This window comes from Echinops telfairi, unplaced genomic scaffold, assembly GCF_000313985.2.
Source record: "Echinops telfairi isolate 266 unplaced genomic scaffold, ASM31398v2 ScPeMD7_7475;HRSCAF=8513, whole genome shotgun sequence".
Classification (NCBI taxonomy): Eukaryota; Metazoa; Chordata; class Mammalia; order Afrosoricida; family Tenrecidae; genus Echinops; species Echinops telfairi.
The window spans coordinates 18,692,076-18,718,559 of record NW_022111379.1 but is presented as its reverse complement, the minus strand read 5'-3'; the positions used below and the strand labels follow the sequence as shown (position 1 = coordinate 18,718,559).

The 26,484-nt window shown below is 43.0% G+C and overlaps 1 protein-coding gene and 1 pseudogene across 1 annotated transcript in view; both read right to left on the bottom strand.

The window, feature by feature from the left end:
* Positions 1-12,850, bottom strand: part of EPCAM (epithelial cell adhesion molecule) — a 14,919-nt gene extending 2,069 nt beyond the window's left edge. The window contains exons 1-8 of the mRNA XM_004699751.2: positions 12,764-12,850; positions 9,521-9,628; positions 8,967-9,207; positions 6,187-6,252; positions 5,290-5,353; positions 3,881-3,982; positions 3,018-3,218; positions 459-503 (exon numbers count right to left, since the gene is read on the bottom strand). Of these exons, the coding sequence (XP_004699808.1) occupies positions 459-503; positions 3,018-3,218; positions 3,881-3,982; positions 5,290-5,353; positions 6,187-6,252; positions 8,967-9,207; positions 9,521-9,628; positions 12,764-12,833 (897 nt within the window). The 5' untranslated portion in view covers positions 12,834-12,850. The remainder of the gene's footprint in view (positions 1-458; positions 504-3,017; positions 3,219-3,880; positions 3,983-5,289; positions 5,354-6,186; positions 6,253-8,966; positions 9,208-9,520; positions 9,629-12,763) is intronic.
* A 5,126-nt stretch (positions 12,851-17,976) lies between these two features.
* On the bottom strand, positions 17,977-20,276 carry LOC101642638 (annotated as a pseudogene).
* Between the last annotated feature and the right edge of the window lie 6,208 nt (positions 20,277-26,484).

The window sequence follows — 26,484 nt, the reverse complement described above, 5'->3', positions numbered from 1 at the left end:
ATTACAAGGGACTATATGTGACCTTCCTGGGGGACGGACAACAGAAAAGGGGGTGAGGGGAGACGTCGGACAGGGCAAGATATGACAAAATAACAATTTATAAACTAACAAGGGCTCATAGGGGAGGGGGGAGGGAGGGGAAAATGAGGACCTAATGTTGGGGGTTTAAGTGGAGAGAAAATGTTTTGAGAATGAAGTACAAACGCGCTTTACACAATTGATGTGTGTATGGATTGTGATAAGAGTTGTATAAGCCCCTAATAAAATGTTTAAAAAAAAAAAAAAGACCTCTTTCTTTAAAGTGTTGAAAAGCAAGTGTGCTACTCTGCGGACTAAGGTGTGCCTGTCCCGAGCCATGGTATGTCCATTGCCTCTGTTCTACTCGGGCACCCATGGGGGCATCACATTGGAAGGTACTCAGTGGCCACACTGGCTTTATTCCATACGTAATCATTTACCTCGGCCTTCTCGTACTTGGCCATTCTCTTTCTTCTGGAAACAACCTGAAAGGCAGAAAAAAAATTATGATGTTAAGATTGCTACCCAACAAAAAGTTAGCCTACGTCAGCATAAATGCTTTTAATGGATAGGCTTCCTACCTGAACAAATTCAACTTCAGAATCTAACCATAAACATTGATTATCTTAAATATTTCATTACTAAATTTTAAATATTATAACCAGTGAAGCAAAGCAAAAATAATTGTCAAGAAAATGATGGGGGTTGGGGGGGCGGGGGGAGAATAATCTTTCTTCTACATAAATCATTGCACTCTCTGTAGCCTATATAGTAACATCTTAGGACGCCTCCTTTCTTAGTTATCTACGGCTGCTGAAATTCCAGAAATGGGTAGCTGTAAGTCCATGTTGAGGATACCAGCTGTAGGGGGGTGAGGGTGAGGGGTGGACGGGACACTGCCTGCTTTGAGCAAGGTACTTGTCTTTGTCCTTCTGGCCCTGGGCAATCTTCATATGGTGTGGACTCTCTCTGCTTATGATTCCCCCATCGTCTCTGCTTATGATTGCTTGTTTGATCTCTTTTCTGTTTTAAGAGAGGGACTTAAAACATACCCTGCACTAAAGGTGTCCAACTAATAAAACAGACAACCTATCTCCAAAATGTATTATAACTATACCAAGAGGTTAGGGTTACAACACATACACACATACATGTGTGTAAGCATGTATAGATATACACGCATGTAAGTACGTGTATATACACACACACACACATATGTGTATTTGGATACTTGGGGAGAACATAATTCCATTACAACTTCCAATAAAAAGATGGATCCAGTCTCCTACTGACATACAGACTGCTTCACTAATAGCCATAAACATTTACCACCTCATGTACTTGGGCTTTCATTACTTCAGAACAGTTAGTTATCTATAATTAATTTCTCATGTTTGACAATTAAAATACATTATCTGTTAACTGCCTGTCTACACCTGCTGCTTTGTCCTTAGGCGGTTTCATGCCTTCCTTTCACCAATTTCTAAGAACTCTTTGGAGACTATGTATAATGTCCTTTTTAGTTTCATGCATCAGTATTTTTAGTTTAGTCTTGACTACTTAAAATTTTCCTTAACACAAGGTTGTATAAATATTTTCTAAATTAATTTTAGTCTATTTGGGCTTTATTTTAAAACCCGAGCATGCTCCTTTCACACTGCTGCACTGGTTATTTTGTGAACTATCATTCTCATGCAGCTGGGCTATGTGGCCAGCCTTGGTAGTGTGAAAACAGGAATTAAAATTTTGTTTTCTTCCAGCTGGATAACCAAGTGTGAAAGTCCACTAAATTGAAAATATAAATTCCTATACACCTTAAAATCTGCTTTAAAAATGGTTTTTAGCTTAAGATTTTGGTTGTCTCACCTTTACATTCCTAGAATCATCCCTGCTTGTAAAGGGGATAAACCACTCACTTGAATCATTAAGTTCAATTTGTTATCTAGAACTGTTACTTCATATATCACCTGTGCTTTTAAAAATTATGTTTTCTGTGTGTTACAATCCCCTCAGTGTTAACAGCACTCTCCCCATTTCTTCCCTGGGGTCCCTGTTTTCCATTTGTACCTCTTCCCTGCCTTCTGTCCTTTGTCTTTGAATAAATGCTGCCTTTTTGGTCCCTTGCCCTAGTGGTGATACATTGGGCTGTGATCCACCTGGTCGGTAGTTCAAATCCACCAGCAGCAGTTCCAAGGGACAAAGACCGGGCTTTATACTCCTGTAAACAGTTAGTCTTGGAAACCCACAGGGGGTTGCTGTGAATCAGCACTGACTTGAAGGCATTGAGAGTTTATGTTGTTCTGAGAAGGCGTAGTAGATTGCCCTTTGGACTGCTAAATCCAAGGTCGGCAGTTCAAAACCACCAGTTGCTCAGGAGAGAGGAACCTCTCTACTCCTTTATAGTTAGTCTCAGAAACCCACGGTGGCAGTCCTACACGGTCCGATAAGGTGGCCGCGAGTCAAACTCAATGTAATGGCAGTGAGTGCCATTTGTTTTTAAAGTAGTGATCTGAAGGGCACACGCCTCCCTGGTGGTACCGTCCACTTCATGGGCCTGCTCATGTTTGGCTGAAAGGTGGGTGGGCTGTCTAAGAGCCACGGTCTTGGGAGATCCACTAGTTTCCACCACACCAGTAAGTTTGGTGTTTAACAAAATGAATGTGGACTTTGTTCTACCTTCCGTTCTTTTCGATGCTACTCGTTTCTGTTGTTTCAGTTCATGGACTGGCTTGAAAGTGCAGGTGTCGTGCACAAGCCTGACCTTATGCGCAGGGCGTCTGGTGCCTGCTGGCAATGGCAATGGCTGTGAGCTAGGGAGGTGCTCGATTGCAAGTTTTCCTCAGAGTAGCTTCTTTTCCTGCTTGTTCAGAAATGCCAACAGCATGTAGTCACTCTAGGGAATTTCAGTCAGAAAATCCAGATAGATTTTGGAACATAACTGTAGTCTTTTCATGAAAGAAGATGCCCTTCAAGAAAGTTCTTGCTGGCGCTCTACTCACCAGCACGACAATCCCAGCGATAATTGCTAAGGCCACAACAACGATGATAGCAATGATCCCAGCTTTCAGCCCTTGCATCGAAAACTCAGGCGCTTTTTCATCAACATAGTAAATTAGAGTTTGACCAGGATCCAGATCCAGTTGTTCTCCATCTACACTCAGGTCCATTTTCGGGGAATGAAACAAAGATTCCCCTTTTACCTACCACAAGGAAAAGGGAATTAAAATATTTAAGAAAACCAACCTTATCCGAATATACTTAGTTACACACCTGGTACATACCAAAAATCGGCTTGTCACACTTTTTTAAAGTTTCAGTGACAACAACCTGATGCACTGAAACTTTTTAAAAAGTTTTTAAATGTGGGAGAAGCTTAAACATATACAGAAGTAGAAAGGTAAGTATAATGCAGCTCTATGTACCTATCACACCCAGATTCAGATTATCAACACATAGCCAATGCATTTCTTCTTCTATTCTCCTTCCCCACTCCTTCAATCATAAGCCAAAAGTTGTAAGTCAAATCCCAGATAGAATCAAAAAGTACTGTGCTTTAACAAGTAATATATTAACATTAAAGTATTTTTAAGTGTCATGTTACATAGCATTATCACAGAGTTTCTTGTTCCTGGAGGCTATGGATATAATTTATACACACAGAGGAGTAACAGCGAACAGGAGGCAAAGGCAGAATTGTGACAAAGATTTCCTATGGAGAGTCAAAACGAACCACGTGAATAATCCTCAGTGCAAAGGTTGGAACTCTGGAGAAAAAGGTGATGGGACACCTTGAAGCCACGGAAGCATGAGAAAGCTTTGTATTCTCAAACACAGGAAAAAGTGAGAAAAAATATATACATACATCTTTTTCAAAATAATAAGCCACATCCGCTATGTCCACCTCATTCTGAGTTTTCTGAGAAGAATTTTGTACCAGATCAATAGTGATGACATCATTTTCATACTGAGGAAATTGAAAAAACAAAACAAATTAACATATCCAAAATCATATAAAACATCAGTTTCATAATAAGAATATTCAGTGCTTGATTTTCTACTATAACCATGCACCATTGTTCCTGTCCATCAGTGGAAAACTCAATTTAATATTAATACTTCGAAATCTTTAATAGATATTTTTGCCCCTCACAAAAGGGAATTTGCTTCTCCTGAAAAGATTTTAAAACAAGTTATTAAAGAAATGCAACCCCAAATACTATATATATTAACTGTGTTCTGCTTTTAAAGAGTAAAAAAGTATACTGCTACCAAGTACTTGTTTTAAAAAAATACATCAATTCTAATCCAAAGAATGTAATAAATTCGTATTTCCTTTAGAGTTCAACGGCATTATTCAGGTACTGTTCAGCGTTAAAAGAGTTAAGGTACTAAAGAGCTGGTTAAGGTCTAGTTCCTTAAACCAGAGGACTTGGGAGAAAGAAACAACATCCTGTAAAGTAAGTATGTGCCAAAAGCAGTAACAGAAAGAGGCTTTCTTGGGAAGATGACTACTTTTGCTTAAAAGGAACTACAATATTGTTGAGAATGAGGGGAGTCAGACCAGAGACTCAAAACCCATCTGTAGACAATGGGACATCTCTGCCACAAGGGTCACAGGGAAGGGATGAGTCGACCAGGGCGCAGTATAGCACAGATGAAGCACACAATAGTCCTCTGGTTCCTTGAGGCTTCCTCACCCCCCACTATCATGACCCCAGTCCTGCCTTTCACTGCAGGCATGACCGGAGCATGTACACAGGTACAGATAAGAGATAAGAGCTCACTACACATGAAATCCAGGAACAGAAATGGGAGTAGTGATACTAGGAGGGTTGGGAGAAGGTGGGGAGAGAAGGGGGAACGGATAGCAATGAAAGCACCCCCACCACCACCAGGGGGATGAGCAACAGAAACCGTGGGGGAAGGGAGACAGCAGTCAGTGTAAGATATAAAAATAATAATTTATCAAGGGGTCATGAGGATGGGAGGGGGGGAGGGAAGGAAAAAAGAGCTGATATCAAGGGCTCACACAGAAAGAAAATAATGATGGCAGCATATGTACAAATATGCTTGAGATAAAGTATGGATTGTTATAAGAGCTGTTAAGAGCCCCCAATAAAATTATCTTTTAATTAAAAAAAAAAAAAGGAACTGACTACAAGATACTCTATGTTAATGGCACACTGGAGTTTTCAAAGGCCAAAGAAGCCAAACCACAACAGGGAATTCACATTATAGAGACCTCAGGACTTTTTAATTGTTAAGCCCTACCAGAATGTTTGTGATGTATTTTCGATTCAGCTGATAACGAGTTGCGAATGCCTCTTCAAGAGCCCTGTAAATTAAAGTCTGATTTTAAACAAGTATTTATATCACACAATAGTAAGCAGTCCTTAATAAGTACTACTAAGCAGACAGCTTAATGTCTAGAATTATTAACTAAACATTATTAATATGATTTAGTCATTTTACAACTATCAGTAATAATTGATTCAGGTTACACTGACTCATGGATACAAAAACTCTTGATTGGTAGTTTAATGAGAAACAAGACATTTACAGAGTACTCAAGTACCTGTCTATAGATTATTTATTCATTACAACGGGGGATACATTAGCTTTTCAATGGAGAAACCTGGTGGACACCATCTTAATCAAAGCTAACATCACTAGTAATGAGACAAATCGGTATTGTGCACCCCCTGCTGTGACTTAAGTACATGTCAAAATGTTTAACTTGAATCTAATTGTACAGAAAAATCACATTGGGAAAACTGGCACAAGATGATAATATTACATTTCCTGAATTTGAAAATCCGTGATTATCAAGTATCTGTGGGTGTACTTAGGGATAAAAGGGCATATATACACCTTCCTCTTAAATAATTTTTACGTAAAATGTGTACATTCATCAAGCATACGCATATATGTGCACACAGATGCAACAAAATGTTAATATTTTGAGAACCTGCCTGAGTCAAGTGCAGGAACAAACCACAGGAGTTCTTTGTAGCCTTGCAGCTGCACCTCACAGTAACGTGTCAAATGTACTTTTGACACCTTATTATTCAGAAGCATGAAGAAATATCTAGGCTCAGGTCTTCCTAATGGTTTAGGATGGAGGGGTGGGCACCTACTGTATAAAATAATGAATTTAACAATACTTACAGCCTTAGACTTTCAACATTGTAAGGTTTTTCTCTTGATTTGTGTCTTAGTTCAATGATGATCCAACTGTGAAGGACAAAGAATGCAGTTTGTTAACCACTCAATCGCTCCACGGTAGCCCCACTAGTGATACTAAAACTCTCAAGTGGCAGTAAAGCAGAGCTAGCAAAAACAATTTATAAATTAGGGAAGCCCCTAATTTTTTTCACGGAAGCTACCCAATCTAATCTGAACCCTCTGTCCTGAGGCCAAGGCTGAGATGGCATGTTGGACCACATACAACTCAAGATGGAACACGGCACGGAAAGAAGCAAAGAACAGGCTTCAGAAGAGACCTTGGTTCCCGACAACTTTCTGTCCCATTTCATTAAATTATCTGAGCCAACCGTACCACGAAAAAGAGCACATAGTCAAATTATCCATATTATTTATGTTTAGCACAATCTACTAAGCGTGTGACGTAAAAAAACACAGGAGAAATTATGTTTAGAATGCTGCTGACTATACAAAAAATAAAGAAACCGTGTTGTTGTTCTGTCTCAGCGATCCTATGTACAATACGCGTCCTGGGCCCTTCTCACAAATGTTGTGTCGAGCCACGGGGCCGAACCATCTTGTCCAGGGTCCTTCTAGTTTTTAGCTGACCCTCTCTCTACTTTATAAAACGTGATGTTCTCTTCAGGGGCTGATCCTTCCCAAGTATGTGAGATGATGTCTTGCCATCCTCACTTCAAAGCAGCACTCTGGCTGTACTTGTTCCAAGATAGATTTGTTCATTCTTTTGGGAGTTCATGATATGAGGTTTTAAAAAGTTTTAAGGAAAATAAAATGTTTCCCCCAGTTTTTGGAAACCCCCTCATATATTTGATATTCTTTAACAAAAGGTTAACTCAAAGATATCAAAATCTTTTTTTGGCTTTAAAAAAAAATGCGTTGTCCAGCGTTCATACGTATATGTAAGGCAGGTGGCAATACCACGGGACTAAGGTACACCTTTGTCCTCAATGCAACATCTCTGCTCTTCAACACTTGCGAGAGGTCTTTGGCAGCAGGTTTACCAATGTGATCGGTCATTTGGTTTCTTGTCAGCTGCTTCCATGGTCTTTGGCAGCAGGTTTACCAATGTGATCCGTCATTTGGTTTCTTGTCAGCTGCTTCCATGGCTGTTTACTGTGACTCCCAATGAGAGGGAATCCCCCACAACGACGATCTCAGGTTCTATGCTGTTGCTTATAGGCTCAGTTGTGAAGGTTTTTGTTTCATGTTGAAGTGTGTTCCACACTGAAGGTTATAGTGTTTGCTCTCAATCAGCAAGTGCTTCAAGTCCTCTTCACTTCCAGCAAGCAAAGTGGTGTCATCAGCAGTATCACAGGTTAATGACTCTTCCTGCAACTCGGATGCCAAGTTATTGTCCATGCAGTCCAGCTTCTCAGAGTACAGCACACGGATTAAGTATGGTTAAAGGATACAACCTTGACACATGTTCACCGTCCCCCACTTAAAATCGTACTGTATCCCCATGTTGCATTTGAATGACTGCCTCTTGGTCAGGTTCCATGTGAGCACAAGTGAAGGCTTGGATTTTCCACTTTGGGGCATGTTATCCACAACTTGAATGCTTTTGCCTAGTCAATAAAACACAGGTAAACATTCTCTGGTTTTCTTAGCCTGACATCAGCAATGATATCCTTTATTCTACATTCTCTTCTGAATCCAGCTTGAATTTCTAGCAGTTCTCTACCAATGTACAACTATTTTTAAATGAAGGTCAGCAAAAATGTATTTGCACGTAAATATATTTCAGTTGGCTTTCTGTCAATGCCTAGCGCATTGTTTTGAAGAAGTAGACTTCAGCCAGTAGCACAGGCTCCTGATCATATGCAACCTCTTGAAATAGATGGACACTAACCAGCCAATTGTTTGGTGCAATGGCTTTGTGTATTCCTCCCATCTTCTGATGCTTCTTTGCCTACAGAATCTTTCAACATGGTAATTTGAGGCTTCATTTTTTCTTCAGTTCTTTCAGCTTGAGAACTGTTGGTAGTGAGCTTCCCTTTGGGTTTTCTAATTCCATGTCTTTTCACATTTCATTATTAATACTTGGTCTTCTCAAAATGCTGCTTGAGAAATTCTGTTCAACCCTTTTACTTCTTCCATTCACTTTAACTACTCTGCTTATGATGTACCTGGTATCATTCCACAACGCGCCTGATCTTGGGTCAGTAGTGTTCAATGCATCAAATCTATTCTTCAGAGGCCTCTAAACTCAAGTGTGATGTTGGATTGTGGCTCTCGTGGACTTATTTGAATATTCTTCCACTTGAGTTGGCCTATGAGCAGTAACAGTCGGTTCTAAAGGCCTGATCAATGTCTGTTCTGACCAATGATACTGAGCTTCTCCACAGTCTCTTTCAAGGTAATCAACATGATGATTGTCTATGCTGTCTAGCAAAGTAAATATGCATAGTTGCCTTTTATGTTGTTAAATCATTGATCTAAAGTCCTATTTTCCAACAGATCCTTCTCTGTTTCAAACAAAGTAAACATAGATGATTAATTGCTGATATCATAAAATACCTCTGAAAGTGACATAGTAGGTGTTGTAAGTTCTACGGAGGTAAACTGAGTAGCTGGCATTTGGGATGGAGCAGAGATTTATGTTTACTGTTCGCCTTGCCTTTTGCGTTCTAAACCATGAAATCACATTACATATTCAAACAATAAATTTCATTAGATAATTCCAAAAAGCATGAAAATGAGTGATAGGCAGTTCAACTCACAAAGTCCTCACACGTTCAGAGCACGTTATTTCCGTGTCCTTATCGGTTCTCCTGACCCCAGCAGTGTTGACACACCAGCACGTGGCAGTGCCATTGCACTGCTTGGCCTTGAAGAGCCCCTTCTCGTCACAGTCAGGGTCATAAAGCCCATCGTTGTTCTGGATTGCCCCCTCAGGCTTGACTCTTCTCCCAGACTTTGAGCCTGTCATTTCCGCCTTCATCACCAAGCATTTAGTAGCCACTAAAAAGAAAGCTTAATGTCAGACTGAAGTTTTATGATTACGGAGGGGAAAAAATAATTTAACACAAAATTCTGAGTATGAAACGATTACTATAACTTTCCATGCTCCCACACCCACTTTCTTCTTATTGAAAAACAAAACAAAAACCTTTTGTTGTGTATTGAGTGAAGGTTTATAAGAGCAGATCATCAGTTTTACATTCAACAGTACATCACAGCCCACTTTCTAAACAACATGATTCCAATTGGAGCCAGTAAAACTCTTCCCAATCCAAAAAGTAAAGTTCAAAGACAATGAAGACATTCTACTCACATTTAGAGCAAGCGACAGTATGGTGTGTACCAAGAGAAGTGCAGCGACATTCACCACTGCTGTCCGTGCTGCAGTTTGTGGTCAGCTTGTAGTTTTCACAGCGACATTCTGGGGTGGGGAGCGGAGGCGCGGGACACAACACATTAGCCAAAAATGTTCCATGAAGTCTCATTAAAAATCAAGCAACAGTTTATCTTAACTAGTAAAGAATGTCTGCCTTGAACACTGTGTGTTTGTTTGTAAGACCTATCTCTGTGGGATCAAATCGACAACAGCCATTGAAAAGATTAGACAGGAAATTTAGGGAAAGTGAGAGTTTATGTCAATGGTAAGGGGCAACAAAAAAGGAGGGTGAAAATAGGTGGGCATGTAATCAACTGTCACTGAATTGCACATGTGGAAATTGTAGAATTGATGTATGTTATGCTGTGCAAATTCTCAACAAAAACACAAACCAAAAAATCCAATTTAAGTTGTGGATAAATTATCTCAACTAAATTAACTTCTGACAATGCCATGTTACAGGGGCACAAGGTCTTAAAAAGCAGCCCTGAACATTTTCTTTTTCTGCTATAAAGTGTGCTTTCAAAGTGCCAAATTCTGTAATATAGCTGTATTAACTCCCAAGAAAATTGTTTTTTTGGGGGGGGAAAAAAAGCCAAACCCTGTGCTAAACAGACTGTATACACAATATACTGCAGACACACATAATCCAATTTGCATTTCAATTATTGTAAACCAGGAATACAGCCCTTCAAACACCACATCCAGCCTTTGCCTTTATGATGTTCCCTGTCCCAGAAACTTCTCACCTCCTGTCCTACTGGATCAACCTGTCAGTCATTGCCTTTCCTCAAAAAAACCAGTAATACTAAATTCTAGTTTCTGTGAGTGTCCATATACGGCCCCACTCCAACTGCCACACCATGTTCCTAATGAATTATTGCTTTTTCTTTATTTGGCTTAATGGAAACATATTCAATCTCTGACTATATTTTTCAGTAGAATTTGGGGACAACTTTCTATGTCCGGAGTCCTGTTGGTGTAGTGCAGTGGATCACAACCTTCCTAATGCTGCGACCCTTTAATACAGTTCCTCATGTTGTGGTGACCCCCAACCACAAAATTATTTTGTTGCTACTTAATTGTAATTTTGCTACTGTTATGAATCGTAATGTGGTTTTCCGATGGTCTTAGGTGACCCGTGAAAGGGCCATTCAACCCCCAAAGGGGTCACCACCCATAGGATGAGGACCGCTGGTGTAGGGAGTTAGGGCAGCTATCCACAAGGTTGACTGTTCAAGCCTACCAGTCACCCTGAGTGACAAAGATGAGGCTGGCTGTTCCCCTAAAGATTTACAGATTTAGAAGCCTTTTGTGAGGTCACTAGTAGTACAGAATCAACTTCCTAGCAGTGGATTTGGTTTTTTTGATATGTGGGTTTCTTAACAAAATAAATCCTAATTTTAAAAAAATGATACGAACAACCTATCCTGGGGTCACTTTAATAGTTTTCCTGGTGACCATCACATACGTTCATTTCAGCTTCACACTGGCAAACTGTCGGTCGGTCACATGCCTTTGTATAGTTAAGTATTAGAAATTATTTAAAACCCAAACCAGCATCACTGATCATGTATTTTGTAGCCCCAAACTAAAACTAAACTCACTGCCATCAAGTGTATTCTGACTAACAGCAACACGATTTGGGTGTCCAAGAATGTAAGTCTTATCTTTCTCCTGCGGAGTAGCTGGTGGGCTTTAACTACTGAACCAACAGTGCCATCCACCAAAAATCAAACACACTGCTATGGAGTTCAGTCTGACTCATAACAACCCAGTAGGACAGGGTAGAACAGCCCCACTACCATCAGGACGCCTTAAATGTAAACACATAATTAGACAGCCAATCTGTGGTTAGTAGCTCAATACCTAAACTGCAGCCACTCTAAATTGGCTTTTAATTCTCCCTCTTTATAAGTATAATCTACATGAACACCTATCATCTGTCAAGCGCTAAACCCAATATTGGGATCACAAAAGGACAAAGTATAGTGGGAGTCCTCAAGGAATTAAAATCGTATGCAGCATTATACCATCACTATTTAAAGCAACATTTTTAGTCTCCATGTGAAAATTTTAAAGGCCAAATAGTCACACATAGACTCAGAACATTTGTCTAGAGAAGATACCACCATTTTAAAGCAATTTCAGATTACTTAGCCCCAACAAGTTAGGAAACCAGTATCCTTTCGAAGGTTTAATGAACTAGACCTCCCTTGGTGGGAGTCCAGAAGCTTTTGGGGAAAGCTCTAGATAAAATTCCCATTCTACTTCTACCCACTTAACAAAGAAATCAAGAGGTTTGACAACCGAGATATTTATTCCAAAGCACGAAAAACTGGAGCCAAACTACATGGCCAACTTTACATGCTATAGAATTTCCCATCACTATTTTATAAGTCGTGCTTAAAAAAAAAAACAAAAAATAGATATGAAAGTATGCTTTCAGGTTTGGAGCAATGGCTGAACGAAAACTATGCCAATTGATGAACTATGGGATTCTCCCAAAGGGGGGCAAACACGGGTGCTTTTCATTCTTTACCGCTAAAGTTATTTGCGTTCTCTACAATAAACTTGACATTACTCATCTCTTTCATAAAAGGGAAAACACCAACGCCCAGCGAAGCCCCGGGGCGCTGTCTCCCGCGCACAGGTGCGCAGCGGCTTCAAGGCCTCCCCAGTCACCTGCGGCCGCCCGGGGCCCACATCCGGGGCCGCCGCAAGTGCGCGGGGAGGGGCGGGCCACCTTCCCTGTGGCGGAGGGAGGACTCGCTCGGGGAGGCGGGAGTAGGCCCTGCCGGAACTAAAGTCTATCGCCACCCGCGGTGGGCAAACCTGGCTTCAGGTGCGGGGGCCGCGACCGCGAAGTTGCCCGGTCTCTCCCGCCCCGCGCGCTCCCAGCCCCGGGCCGCAGGGGTCCCGGCCGTGGCCAGCCGGGGCCCCGCCAGCGCCTCCGCCGCAGCCCCACCCTCTTCCCGAGAAAGGGGTCCGCAGCCGCCAGGTGAGGCCGCGCCCTCGAGCGCGCGCGCGCGCGCGCGCGGTGGCGCCTTCCCGTCGCCGCCGGAGCGCGGACAGCGCGGGTGGCAGGTGCCGGACTCCGGGAGGGAGAACGCGCACCCCGCGCCCTCCCCAACGGTCGTTTTCGCGGACCCGCACGGGCACCCACTTTCCGCCGCTCACCTTTCTGAGCCGTGGCCACCGCCACGGTCGCGAGCAGGAGGGCCAAGGCGAGGGCCCGGGGAGGCGCCATAGTGAGCGCGCCTTCGCGGGGAGCGGGGCGAGCGCGCGAGGCGAGCGGGGAGCCGGGGCCGGCGCGGGGCCTGTGTCGTGTGGCGCGGGGTCCGCGTCGGAAAGGCCTCCTTGAGACGGTCCCTGCGCCGGGTGGAGGCTGCGAACTAGCTGAAGGACCTGCGCGCTCGGGGTGCGCGGCGGGGCGGGCGGGGCGCCAACCTGCTGGACCTGGTGGCTCCGCCCCTCGGCTCCCGGGGGCCGCTCACCTCCCTGCAATCACCGCCTGGGGGCGGGGCGGGGCGCCAACCTGCTGGACCTGGTGGCTCCGCCCCCCGGCTCTTGGGGGCTGCTCACCTCCCTGCAAAAACCGCCTGGGGGCGGGGCGCTACCTGCTGGACCTGGTGGCTCCGCCCCTCAGCTCTTGGGGGCCGCTCACCTCCCTGCAATCACCGCCTGGGGGCGGGGCGGGGCGCCAACCTGCTGGACCTGGTGGCTCCCGGCGGCGGCTAGGGGACCGCCCCTTCCCAGGTGTGGGCCGGAAGCGCCCGGCCCGGCGCCGCGGCAGGTGAGTCCTCCTGGACGCGGCCGGCGAGGCTGCTGCAGGTGTGATGGCCGGGTGAGCGGTGACTTAGGGAAGGCTGGGACCCGTGACGGCTGCGAGAAGTTTGGAAGTTATTTAGACGTCCTCCTTCCTGCCAGGGAGCGGGAAACGTTGCAAAAATGAGGCTTGGAGAAAATGATGGAGGGACGAGGAAACTTAAAGTGGAAGACCAAGAGGGGCAGGACCGAACCACGCTATCAAAGATGACCTTTGAGCTTCGTGACAGTTTCATTGGATCATTGAAACTAGACGAGGGGGAAAAAAAGTCCCTGAGGACGATGAATTTGTCATTCATCATTATTCTGAGTAATTGTTTACTCTTTCAAAATAAGCCCTTTGAGCGGTTGTGAGGTGCCTTTGATTTTGGTTCACTCTCGCGACCCTTTGTACAACAGAACAAAAGACTGCCGGGTCCTGGCCAGCCTCACAGTCATGGCTGCGTTTGAGAACTCGTCCAAAATACGAGAGAAAAAGCCTCACCAGACTCTCCTGCAAGGAGCATACAGGCTGTACTTCCGAGACGGGTTGTTAATCCACGCACATTCAGTATTAGGCCACACTACAATGCAAACGCGTCGATACTTCCCCAGTCTACCATATGATTGCCCAGCCTCTACATTGTCTGTGAGGCAATTGAAAATACCAGGGCTCGAGTCAGGCACAACGTCCTTTTTTACATTTTAAAGAGGTCTTTTGGAGCACATTTTGCACAGAGATCTCTTGACTACTGTTTCCATGCATCAAAGTTAAAGATCTTGACAACTTCAACCTAGTCTGCCTTTACCATCATGTTATTTGTTGGTCAGTTGTCAGGGTTTTTGTTTCCTTTGTCTTGAGGCATAAGGAGACAGTTCATAGTGTTTGATCAGTGTTTTAAGTCCTCTTTACTCTCCAAACGCAAGGTTATCATGTTTCTGTAAAGCCAAATTTGGGGAACCTAGATGGTTTGAATTTTATTTACTATCAAAGGACAATGTTGACAAATTCTTAGAAAACATAGGAAAGTAGAAACAAATGGCTTTCATGAATTCAAATCACAACAGAATTATTATAGTCGAAGTAATTATGATTGGGAGATTTTAATGACTATTAAAGTACTAAGTGCATTTAATTTTGTTGTTGTCAGCTGTAACATGATTGGAAACTATTTAAAAGAGACGAATCTTTCGAGTAAGAGTTCAAAGGAGGAAAGATAGAAAGCAATTTCAAGATTCAAGAAAAAAATTTTTTGCTTAAAGAAAATTTGATTGAGCTTTATAAATAAAGGATAATACTTTTACTAAAAGTATGTTGTTCTCTGGGATTACTAGTTTTGGCAGGTGAATTAGTGTAACTAGTATATTTTAAGTGCCTGTAATATGAATTTTATGTGATAAATCGTTGTATATTGCCCCTCTAATATGAATTTTATTTGATACATTAAGTTATTTGATGGATGTCTTAAGAAAACCCACTCAGTGTTGTTTTAAGTCTTTATATATGTAAGTATTGACTTTCAGACTTAGTTTTGAAACTTTGTGGTCTGTTTCACAATTTGTTTACAGGGGAAAAATAGTGGTAACAAATCAGGATCAAATTATCAATGAGATTTTTTGGTTTTCTGCTGCATTTTGGATGTTTTCAGGAAACCAAACATTGCTAGCCCTCAAACTCCACATACCTTCCCCAAGAAAAGCCTAGCTGGTTAGTCATTGTGTTCTTTTTTTTTTTTTAATAATCATTATATTGGGGACTCTTACAACTCTTGTTACAATCCATACATCAGTTGTACATATATTCCATCGTTCTTTTCTAGACATTTACTTTCCATTGAGCTCTTGGGATCAGCGCCTCTTTTTTCCCTCCCTCCTCCCTTTCCTTCCCCAACCCTCATGGCTTGTAGATTGTTAATTATTTTCAAATCTCACTGACCGCTGTCTCCCTCCCCCTCTGGTTTCTGTTGTTCTTCCCCCTGCATGGGGCTGTGTGGTTATGTGCCACTCCTTGTGATCGGTGCCTCCCTCCCTCCCTCCCCACCCCCTCCCCTTTTGGTACCTCTATTCCCATTCCTGTTCCTGGGTTCCATGTGTTGTGAGTTTTATCTCACAACCTGTGTACATGCTCCCATCTAGTCTAGATTGGGAGTGGCACTAGGGTCATGATAGCTGGGGGGGTGGGGGGGCCCTCAAGAGGTCCTCAAGGGGTCAGAGGTATATTGTGTGATCCATTAGTGCTCTGCTGCACCCTGATTGTGTGTCTTTATTTCTATAATGTTCCATTTCCAGGTCTAATCTGTTACTTAACTAAGGAGTATAGTTTGACAGCTATGTAATTGTTACCCATTGCAATGAAGTAAACCAAGTAAAAATAATATTAAATAAATGACAAAGCAGTACACTAATCACTGACTCATGGTATCTATGAGTCAAGTTACTGCTTGTTTTTTTTAATCATTTTATTGGGGGCTCTAACAACTCTTGTTACAAACCATACCCCAGTTGTATCCGACATATTCGTAATTTGCTTGTTTTTATAGCTACTTAGCACTGTTCAGCTTGTCATGCACTGCCAAAAATTACTATCATTTTCAAAAATTACTGTCATTTATGTGTTGTCATTTAGTTTTCTGTATGTCTGGGGGTAAATTAAAAACATTTCTTCATATTTCGTTAAGCTTTCATACCCAAGTATGTTCCTAATAATTATTTTCACATTTTAAAGACTTGCTTTTTAATTTTGCCATGTGATATTTGCATAAAAACTATGACAAGATTAAACTTTTTTAGCCAAACTCCTGAGGCACACAAATCAACCCAATACCAAATCCCAAAAATAGGAAAGGAGAGAAACTAGTTAAAGATATGAAGGTGCTCTGCAGGAACAAGATGAGACTGTCTGCTCTGGAAAAGATTTACAGCCTCAGAAACCCATGCAGGTGGGTCTACCCTGTCTCAGAGGATCACTGTGGTGGATGACAGTTGTCATATTATATTGAGGGGCTGCAGTGGATGAGAGGAAACAAAATGTGTATGAACTCTTGAGTGTGAAACTGATGATCTGCTCTGTAAACTTTCTGTTATCCCAATTCACAATAAACACTTTTTTAAAAGAATGTTTCAAAATATGGTTAAGACTCCCCCCAACTACCAGGACCCCAGTTCTGCCTTGCAGACCTGGTTAGATGCACAGCGGTACAGATGGGAACTGGAAATGCGGGGAATCTAGGACAGATGAACCTCTCAGGACCAGGGGTGACAGTGGCGATACCAGGAGGGAAGGGGGTGTAGAAAGGGGGAATTGATCACAGGGAGCTACATATAGCCTCCTCTCTGGGGGACGGGCAGCGGAGGAGTGGGTGAAGGGAGACGCCGGGCAGTGTAATATAAGATACAATAATAATTTATAAATTATCAAGGGTGCATGGGGGAAAGGAGAGGAGGAAGGGAAGGTGGGGGGAAAGGAAAATGAGCTGATTCCGGGAACCCAAGAGGAAAGCGAATTTTGGGAATAATGAGGGCAACAAATGTATAGATGTGCTTTACCCAATTGATCTATGTATTGTGATGAATTGTATGAGCCTCAATAAATTGATTTTTAAAAATATGGTTAAGAAAGAAATTAAAAAAATAAAATAAAATATGGTTAAGATAGGAAAACAGATGAGTCGGTAAGTCTAGTTTATATTCAAGAGAGAGGAAATTAAGTGCTACCTCCTGAAAGGATGCGTAGTAAGAAATGTGTGGATAGAGGGTGGGTTGGAAGGGGAGAACCGATTACAAAGATCTATGTATGACCTCCTCCCTGGGGGACAGACGGCAGAGGAGTGGGTGAAGGGAGATGGCAGACAGTGCAAGATATGACAAGATAATAATTTGTAAATTATCAAGGGTTCATAGGGGAGGGAGGAGCAGGGAGAGGGGGGAAAATGAGCTGACACCAGGGGCTTAGGTGGGGAGCAAATGTTTTGAGAATGATGAGGGTAATACATGTACAAATGTGCTTTGCACAATCGATGTATGTATAGATCGTGATAAGAGTTGTATGAGCCCCTAATAAACAATTAAAAAAAGAAATGTGTGGATATATCAAAACCATCAGATCCCAACTCTGTTTGGGATCACAATCCTGGCAGAGTGGGAGAGAAATTCAGGTATAAAAAGGACAGACTTACTGGCCTGTTTGAGGCTGGTAGAATCCCTGAGACTAAGGTCCTCCCTCTATGCCCTTCAAACCTGGAATCGATCTCACTCCCCGAGATCATCTTTCAGCCAAACAATAGAGAGGCTTATAAAGTGAACAAGAACACCTGTGATGAACATGTCCCTCAGAACAATCAACGCTGTTCTGTTGCCAGGTGCCGTGGAGTTGGCGTCTAGGTACAACAGAATGATCCTACGTACACCGCCCAGTTCTGTGCCATCCACACCATTTTTTTTTCAAGTTTTCAACTTTAATTAAATGACTTTGGGAAGAACCTACATTTCTATGACACCAACACTACAGTTTCGGAGTCACAATGAGATAGAATTATATCCATTCCGTAACTTATATGAATGTCAACATCTCTAGCCATTCATTTTTGTTACATGGCAAACAAAATCAAGAAAGTGACCGTCAGACAAAAGGGACCCATAGCTTCAGACAAGGCAAATCCCAGGACAGCATATGAGAACAGCTGCTCTTCAGCAAAGGGTTTCTGGCATAACCAATAATGAGGCTGCCAAAGACGGTCCCAATACCAGCACCAGAACCAGCCACTCTCCTATTGCAGCACCTGCACCAGTAAATTTGGCAGCAGTATCAATGTCTCTGCTGATTGCTCTGGTCTGAAACTCCCTTCGGATTAGTGGAGACACACCACCACCCTGGGCCCCATTAAACACTGCTGAGTCCTCTCCAGTTCTAGCCTCTGGTTGATATAACACAGATGCAGACATTAGTCTGTGTGCAACTCTGGATCCAGCTCGGAGCAGAGCGGGGGGTGGAGGGGGAGGGGTTGGGGGGTGCAGGTGATCTCCACGCAGGCGAACATCTTTGAGTCTTTAGGCAGGACTTGGGTGACCAGCAGTGTGGACTCCTGTCCCGCTTCCCGGCTTTCCCGGTGGGGGCACACACCATCATTTCAGTTTGAGCCCAATGTTTCCGCTACGTGTCAATTAATTCTGTAAGGGTCTCCCATTCTTTCACTCACCTCGACTTTACCAAGCAGGATGTCCTTCTGCAGGAACTGGTCCCTGCTGACAACCTGTCCAAAGAAACAGATATTCCAGGCCAATATGAGACAGGAAAAGGGCTGTGTTTGCAAGAGAGATGAAAATGCTAGATTCTGGAACCTAAATAAGTTTGGAAGTAAAGACAAAAAGCAAGAGGGAAAAGTGGTTATCAGAAAATGCCGGAGAACGGGGACATTGTTCGTAAGTGTGCTGGAAAGATAGGATGGCATAGCCAAGGCTTCAGGTGTTTGAGGAGAACGATTTATTTATTTATTTGTTCCCCAGTTTTCTGGCTCATCTTTATTGGAGCAAACAGCCAAGACTTTCTTCCGTGGTGAGTTTGAGTGGCAGACCTTTCTGTTAGCAGGTGAGCACTTGGTAGGGTAACCAGTGTGTCTTGGTTTGCCCAGGATTCTCCTACTTTTAGCCCTGCAAGTCTCATGCTCTGGGACACCATTCAGGCCCCGCGTCCCAGGAGAGCTGCTCACTCCATATGAGGAAGCCTGGTTCTTACCATCTACCGACACACCCCTGAAACCCAGGGTCCGAGTCACAATGTGTCCTCATGGCCCGTAGGGTAACCCCGACTGGCCTGGAAGACTTGGCTCTGTCACCGCCTCCTCCAGAAGTTTCCAAGCACCCTGGGCCTCCCGCGATCCCAGCCCAGGTCCCAGGGCACAGTCCCTGTCGAGGAGAACGATTTAAAAAAAAAAAAGCAAGGAGAATATCTATTACACCTGCTGACCCTGTGGTGCTTGGGGCTTGAGGGGCGTGATGAAGAAGGCGGTTCTTTCAGGCGAGTGTCCCCTGAAAACAGACAGCTAGGTCTACTCACTGCTGTAAGGTGGAGGAACAGTTCCAAGAGGATGAGGCCACAGGACATTCGCTGATGGCATATCTGGGTGGCATGAGAGAGAATTTGAGGAGGGGAGCAAGGAGTTTGATTAAAGTAGGGGTTCGACTTACTGGTATGGGGATGAGGACCTATTGTTGCTCTTGGATGCCTTGAGAAGGCTTTTCCAGCCTTGATTGAGAGGTTCAGGAACGCAAGGCATAATGGAGTTTGCTTGACTGGGAGATGGGAAACGGGTTCCACTGTGTACACTTTGACTAGTTAGCATAGAGCTTCGAGGGCTCTAGGATGAGGGCCTTTCTGTTCAAAGTTTAGTGTGGGAGTGACCTTGGTGGGGAGGAGTGGCTCTTAGTAAGTGAAATATAGTAACTACTTTTAGCTTAATAACGACTTGAATGTTTAAATAGAGGAATACGTATTTACTGAGCATCTGCTTTGTGTATGATTAACCATCCAATCCTTAAAAAGAGTGTAATGTTGATTCCAAAGATTGAGTCCTGGCCTAGAAAGCAGGAAGTCGAGTGAGACAGAGGTGGACCTCACCCTTTGCGTTATCAGGAGTGGAGAGGGTGGGTTCTTTATGATGGGTAATTTACAGTTTACGCAACAGCCTTGCGAGCCTTCCTCAGATATCCCTGAATCAAGGAAATATGTCTGGTTGTGTCGAGGGTCCCTCTCCTCTTGCTGGACAAAGTCGAACAACGTTGTCACCACAGTTTCACATGTTGCTGATGGAAAACTACTGCATCAGTTGCTTAAAGGCATGCTAAGGAAACAGATAGGGAAAACTTACCCATGAAGTATGTTCATGTACATGTAAAGTCTTCCCAGAATTATCTGTGTATCTTGGTAGGGGCTCCTGAGATGTTTCTAGAAAATCAGGATGTATAATGAGAATGAATTAATGGTCACAAACTTAGTGTCATTTGTATATCTGTTCAGAATGAATGAATGTTCGAGTGCCATCGTTCAGCTGAACCACACACCATCCATGATTAGTGTGCACAAAAACTACTCAGAATTACCCAGCTTGATAATCTCCCTGGGAGTTGGGTTGTCCTCCCACCTGATGTTATGATCAACAGCCTTTGAGCACTCAGTGAGTAAGAGGAAGTGTAATTGTAGCGATTAGGATTAGAAGGAAGTAAAAGAAGAAGGAGATAAAAAGTATGGCTAGTGTGGGGAAGGGAGGCCTTTGTTAGTTCTCTATTTGCAAAAAAGAAGGAACTTCCGTGAGTTACAGAGTTTTCCTAATGACTTTTCCATTTCCATGCGATATTTACTCGATGAACTAACAGCTTGTTAACATAGTGGTGGTGGTGATGGTACAGGATCCTATAAGGCAAATCTGCAGCTAGCATTTTCCCTGTGGTCAGCTTCTGATAGATGTTTCTGGAATACAGCTAGTGGCTAATGGGTGATGAGTTGAGTCCACTTACATAGCTGAAGCACTGTTAGGGACCAAGCTTCCATCTCCTGCAAGGGGCTTCAAAAAGTTTATGGAAAGATTGAATTGAGAGGTAATGGAGTTTATCCATGGATCAACTGATGGATTTGAATCACCAACCTTCCATTTGGCAGGCAAGCACTTAAACATTATACCAACAGAGCTCCTTAGAATGAGCCTTACAAACAAATCCTCTGCTGTCAAGTTCATTTCAACTGATAGTGACACTATAGGACAGAGGAGGGTTTCCTCGGCTGTAAAACTGTACAGTGTTAGGGGTATAAAAGAGACTCAAGTCTCAACTATAATTTCTGAAGGACATTTATTCTCTTCAACAGGACAAAGACAAGACAAGGACACGTCATCTGGATGTGGGAGGATCACTAGCACGAGGTCAGAATGGCCTCCAAGCACTTACTATGGAGAATCTCGACTTAAAGAAGACATGAGAAGGTAAAGGAAACTAGCACAACAACATGATTGATGGCAGATCAATACATCACAGCTACAGGGGGTGACTACAGAAGTGGGAACAGGAACGTAATTTGGACACACTCACCGTTAGGCAAAAGACCCCACAAGATTGGTCTAGGGCCCGCCAACAAAGACAGGGCATAAACATGACTATGCGACCCCAGTATGGCAGTCTCCACCACGGACACACTCAAGCAAGGCCCCAAGAGAGACTGCCCCTCTTAGGACTGGGGCAGGTGGTAATCCATCTCCCAATGCACTCTGCCTGATGGCGAGACTGTTCACATGTTGGTAGATGCTTTTGAGTAGCTTCAGACTCGCAGAAACCCTATCTACAACAGAGCATCCTAATACTGCCCAGTCTGAATATTACGCTAATGTTTGGGCCCGTTGTTGTAGGCCATGTGTCAATCCATCGTGTTGAAAGTTTTCCTCTTTGCACTGCCCCTCTGCTTGACCAAGCCTTTCCAGGGACAGGTCTCTCCTGATAACATGTCCAAAGTACATGAGATTAAGTCTTATTTTGTTACTACTACCAAGGAGGATTTTTACTGTACTTCGTCTAAGACAGATTTGTTTAGATTTCTGGCACTCCAGCTTTCTTCACCAGGACCATAATGCAAAAGCATTGATTCTTCTCCAGTCGTCCTTGTTCAGTGTGCGTATGAGTCCATTGAAAATACCTTGGCTTGGACTCAGCACCATGGTGACCTTGGATGATGACCTTGCAGGCAGCATGGCATCCCCCAGCCGCTATACCAGAAGGACTCAACATAGAGGCCTGACGGAATGAACTGAGCCCTGACTTGAAACTGGCTGTATCCTTGGACTGAGGACTGACTGGGATACTCTGATGGGAAAGGAAGCAGAGAGCCGTGGCCCTGGAGTTGTGGAAGTGGTGGTGGTCATTGGACCTTGGGGGAACCCCTGGCTTGGTGGGTGTCCAATAGAAAGGGACCTAGCATCACCATATATTTAGTACCTCGATGACCCCCACCCTGCTGCCTCTTACATGGATGACAGGTTTTGCTCTGTTGGGCAGGGATCTGCACTAGTAAGAATTGATGCAGGAAGGTTTTCCCAGGCACCAATCCCCATGCTCAGGGTAAACAGAGCTCAATCAATTGGGAGATTAAACTGTGCAGGGCACCAAGTCCTGGGTTGCAGCTCACTGTATTCCCACAAACTCCTCACACCAACAGTGTCCGGAGTTGTGTGCCATTGGAAAAATTGATGTTATCAATACAATTGTCTTATACCCTAGGGGGATAATTGACAGTGTTTTCATTTTTTTGTTTCTTTGGGTTTTAATTTTTCTGCCATGTTTGTTTTGTTTTGTTTGTTTGCTGGTTGGTTTGTTGCTGTTGGTGGTGGTGTGGTGGTCTTAAAGGGGTTTGTTTCTGTCATAATACAATCACCAAAGTAAACTAGAGTCCTGCATAACCCATGGACAAGCAGATGGATTTTGGGATCCTACTTAACTCTACCCCAATCCAGGAATAGTAAAGTCTGAAAACATGTCCCTGTTCCACACTCACCTTCACAAAGGATCACTGAAGATAAAGATGCTACAGCAAAGTGTGGTGGAAAAAGCAGATGGTGCCCAGCTATTGATTGGAATAGGGTCTGGGGTCTTAAAGGCTTATTTTCCAACAAACAGCCCTCTAAGTGAGGAGTCAACTAAGTCAACACACCAGTTTGTATGATCCAAAGATGACAATAAAAAAAGTCCAAATATGACAAAGGGAAAAGTATAGGAGCTTAAATTGTGAACACCCAATTTATAGAAGGCTGTGGAGGGCAGGGGGAGCCCAAGACCCATCTGCAGACTATCCAGTCAGATTAAGCCTCTGGCAGATTCCCCTCTAGCCACAGGCAAAGGCTGTCGAACAGCTTTACCATGAGAGAGATTATTGTAAACTTGCTTATGCTGGATTGTTCGTTGGGCAGTTGACCTCCCTGTTGACCAAACCTCAATCTGTTACAGGCTCAGGTATTTCTTGCTTGTTCTATGACAAAATCGTCTTCCCTGGCTTTTTAAATATTGAGGGTGGTCTTTTCTTTCTTATGCATTATTTGTATTTTTATCTTTATATTATTATTATTATTTTAGCCCTGTCATTTTTGTATTGTTTTTTATTGTTCCTGTTGGGTTTTCCAGTTTGTGAAGCACAGAAGGAGTAGATGCATAGAGATGATAGCTGATGCAATAGATTGCTAGGAATGGGGGGGCACGAGATAGGGAGGGTAAGAGGATTGGGGAAGCAAACAACGAATGCAGGAGTGGGGAGGGAGCATTAGAACTGATTGAGATTACGTATATACAACTAGTTTTAAAAGTGATTAAACCATGGCAGGGTGTGGTTTGTGAATACTATATCAAGAAAACCAAGAAAAAAAGAAACCAACCTTGACCAAATGGTTACCATAGGTGAAGGGGAAAGAGTTGTTACATAGGGGGCATTGAGTTTATGTCAATGGTGGTAGCATAATTTGGAAAGGGGTATCACTCACTAATGGTTGTACAATACAAGAACGATACAAGTAATGTGGAATTGGAGAATGTTCTGTTGTGTATATTTTTGCCACAATTAGAAAAAATTTACATGAATAACAATGACTACATAAAAGAAGAAAATGTTCGAAAATTGTACAACTCTTCTTGAGATGATTGGAATATTGAATTGGATGACATGTGGATGAAACACCGAGGTAGACTAGCCACTGTAACGCCATTTTGTTGACTGCTGAATGACCTGCCTCCATCCCCCTCCCTTATTGGAAAGCCCTGTTGACACTGAACGTGAATCAGGACATTGTAATTAACCTTGTTTCTTTACTCGTGCTCTTTTAAATCTTGTTCTTCTTTAGTCCTGCTCTTTTTTGATGTTATAACTAGGATGTTATCATCAATCTTACTGTTCTTATTTTGTTAACGAGGGTGTTATAATCAACCCTGCTTTTAAGGTTTTTGTAACAGATGTACCCTGCAGCACTTGTTTGATCTAAGGAATGTTCATGTTAACTTGGCTCATCTTGCTTTTGTCATATCTGCTTGCTTCATAGGAAAGCCCCTGATAAATGGGTTTTTACCTTTATAAGATGGTTAGTAATTTCACTCAATGCTGCAGTCTGGAGGACATGCTAGGTCCCTGAAGTCAGGTTAACCAAATAAAAGACTTCTAATTTATAAAAATATTTTAGTGGCTATTAGTTATTTGAACCCGCAACAGTACTAATAAAACTGTTTAAAAAGAAAGAAAGAAACTCCTGTAGCTCGGGTCAGGTATTCAGAATGACACTCTCATTCTTCGAGACTTTAAAGCAGTCTTGTGGAGCAGATTTGCCCAGTGCACTGCATTGTTTGATTTCTTGACTGCTGCTTCCATGAGCATTGATTGTGGACCCAAGCAAGATTAATTCCTTGACCACATCAATCTTTTCTCTGTTCATCATATTGGTCCAGCTGGGAAGGGTTTTGTTTTCTTTACATTGCGTTGCAATCCATATGGAAGGCTGTAGTCTTTGACTGTTATCAGGAAGTGCTTAAAGTCCTCCTTCCTTTCAGCAAGCAAGGTGGTCAACTGCGTGTCAAAGGTTGTTCATAAGCCTTCCTCCAATCCTGATGACATAATCTTCATATAGTCCAGGATTTTTGATCATTTGATTAGCATACAGATTAGCTAAGTATCGTGAGAGGATACAACATACAACTCTGTGACGCACCTTTCCTGATTTTAAATCACCCAGTATGTCCTTGTTGTGCCTGAACAACTGCCTCTTGGTACAGTTTCCTCATAAGCACAATCAAGTGTTCTAGAATTTCCATTTTTCTCAATGCTATCCATAGTTTTTTTCTTTTGATGATACATACAGTTGAATGTCATTGTATAGTTTATAAAACACAAATAAAAATAAATAATAACACAAATAAAGTAAGATATAAACTAAGTCCACATGGAAGAAGCACACCAGCCTGTATGACCCAAGGATTGTAAATAATATGATCCAAAGGATAAACAATCCAGAGGAGAAAACAACAGGACCACTGGTTCCCAGGGGGACACAGCAGCGGGGGAGGCGGGGGAAAGGAAGGGTGCGTTAACAAACCCAGGGACATTACTGAAACCCGAATGAAGGCCGAACATGATAGTGGGAAATAAAGGAAAGAACTAGGAGGCAAAGGGCATTTATAGAGGTCTAAATACAGACATGTACATATGTAAATATATTTATATATAATGATAGAGAAATAGATCTGTGCACATATATTTATATGTTAAGTATCAAGGTAGCAGACAGACATTGGGCCTCTACTCAAGTACTCCCTCAACACAGGAACACTTTCTTTTAATTACCTGGCATTTTGTGATGCTCACCTTCCCAGCATGATTGCTGAAGACAAAATAGGTACATAAGCAAATGTAGTGAAGAAAGCTGATGGTGCCTGGCTATCAAAAGATACAGTGCAGTGGTTCTCTACTTTCCTAATACCGTGATCCTTTAATACAGTTCCTCATGTTGTGGTGATTTCCCAACCATAAAGTTATTTTCGTTGCTACTTTGTAACTGCAGTTTTGCTGCTGTTATGAATTGGGTGACCCCTGTGAAAGGATCCTTCGACCCCCAAAGGGGTCATGACCCACAGGTTGACAACTGCTGATATAGTGTTTGGGGTCTTTAAAGGCTTGAAGGTAAACAAGTGGCCATCTAGCTGAGAAGCAACAAAGTTCACATGGAAGAAGCCACACCAGCCTGTGTGATCATTAAGTGTCGATGGGATCAAGTATCAAACATCAAAGACCCAGAACAAAAAATCATATCAATGTGAATGAGGGGGCGTGCGGAGTGCAGACCCAAAGCCTATATCTAGATAATTGGACATCCCGTTGCAGAAGGGTCATAAGGAGGAGATGAGCCAGTCAGGGTGCAGTAGAGCACGATGAAACATACGACTTTCCTCTAGCTCTTTAAGGCTTTCTCCCCCTCCCCCTCCCTGCCACTATCATGACAGAGCATGTCCATTGGTACAGATAAGAGCTGGAAACGGAATCCAGGACAGATAAACCCCTCAGGACCAATAATGAGAGTAGCAATACCAGG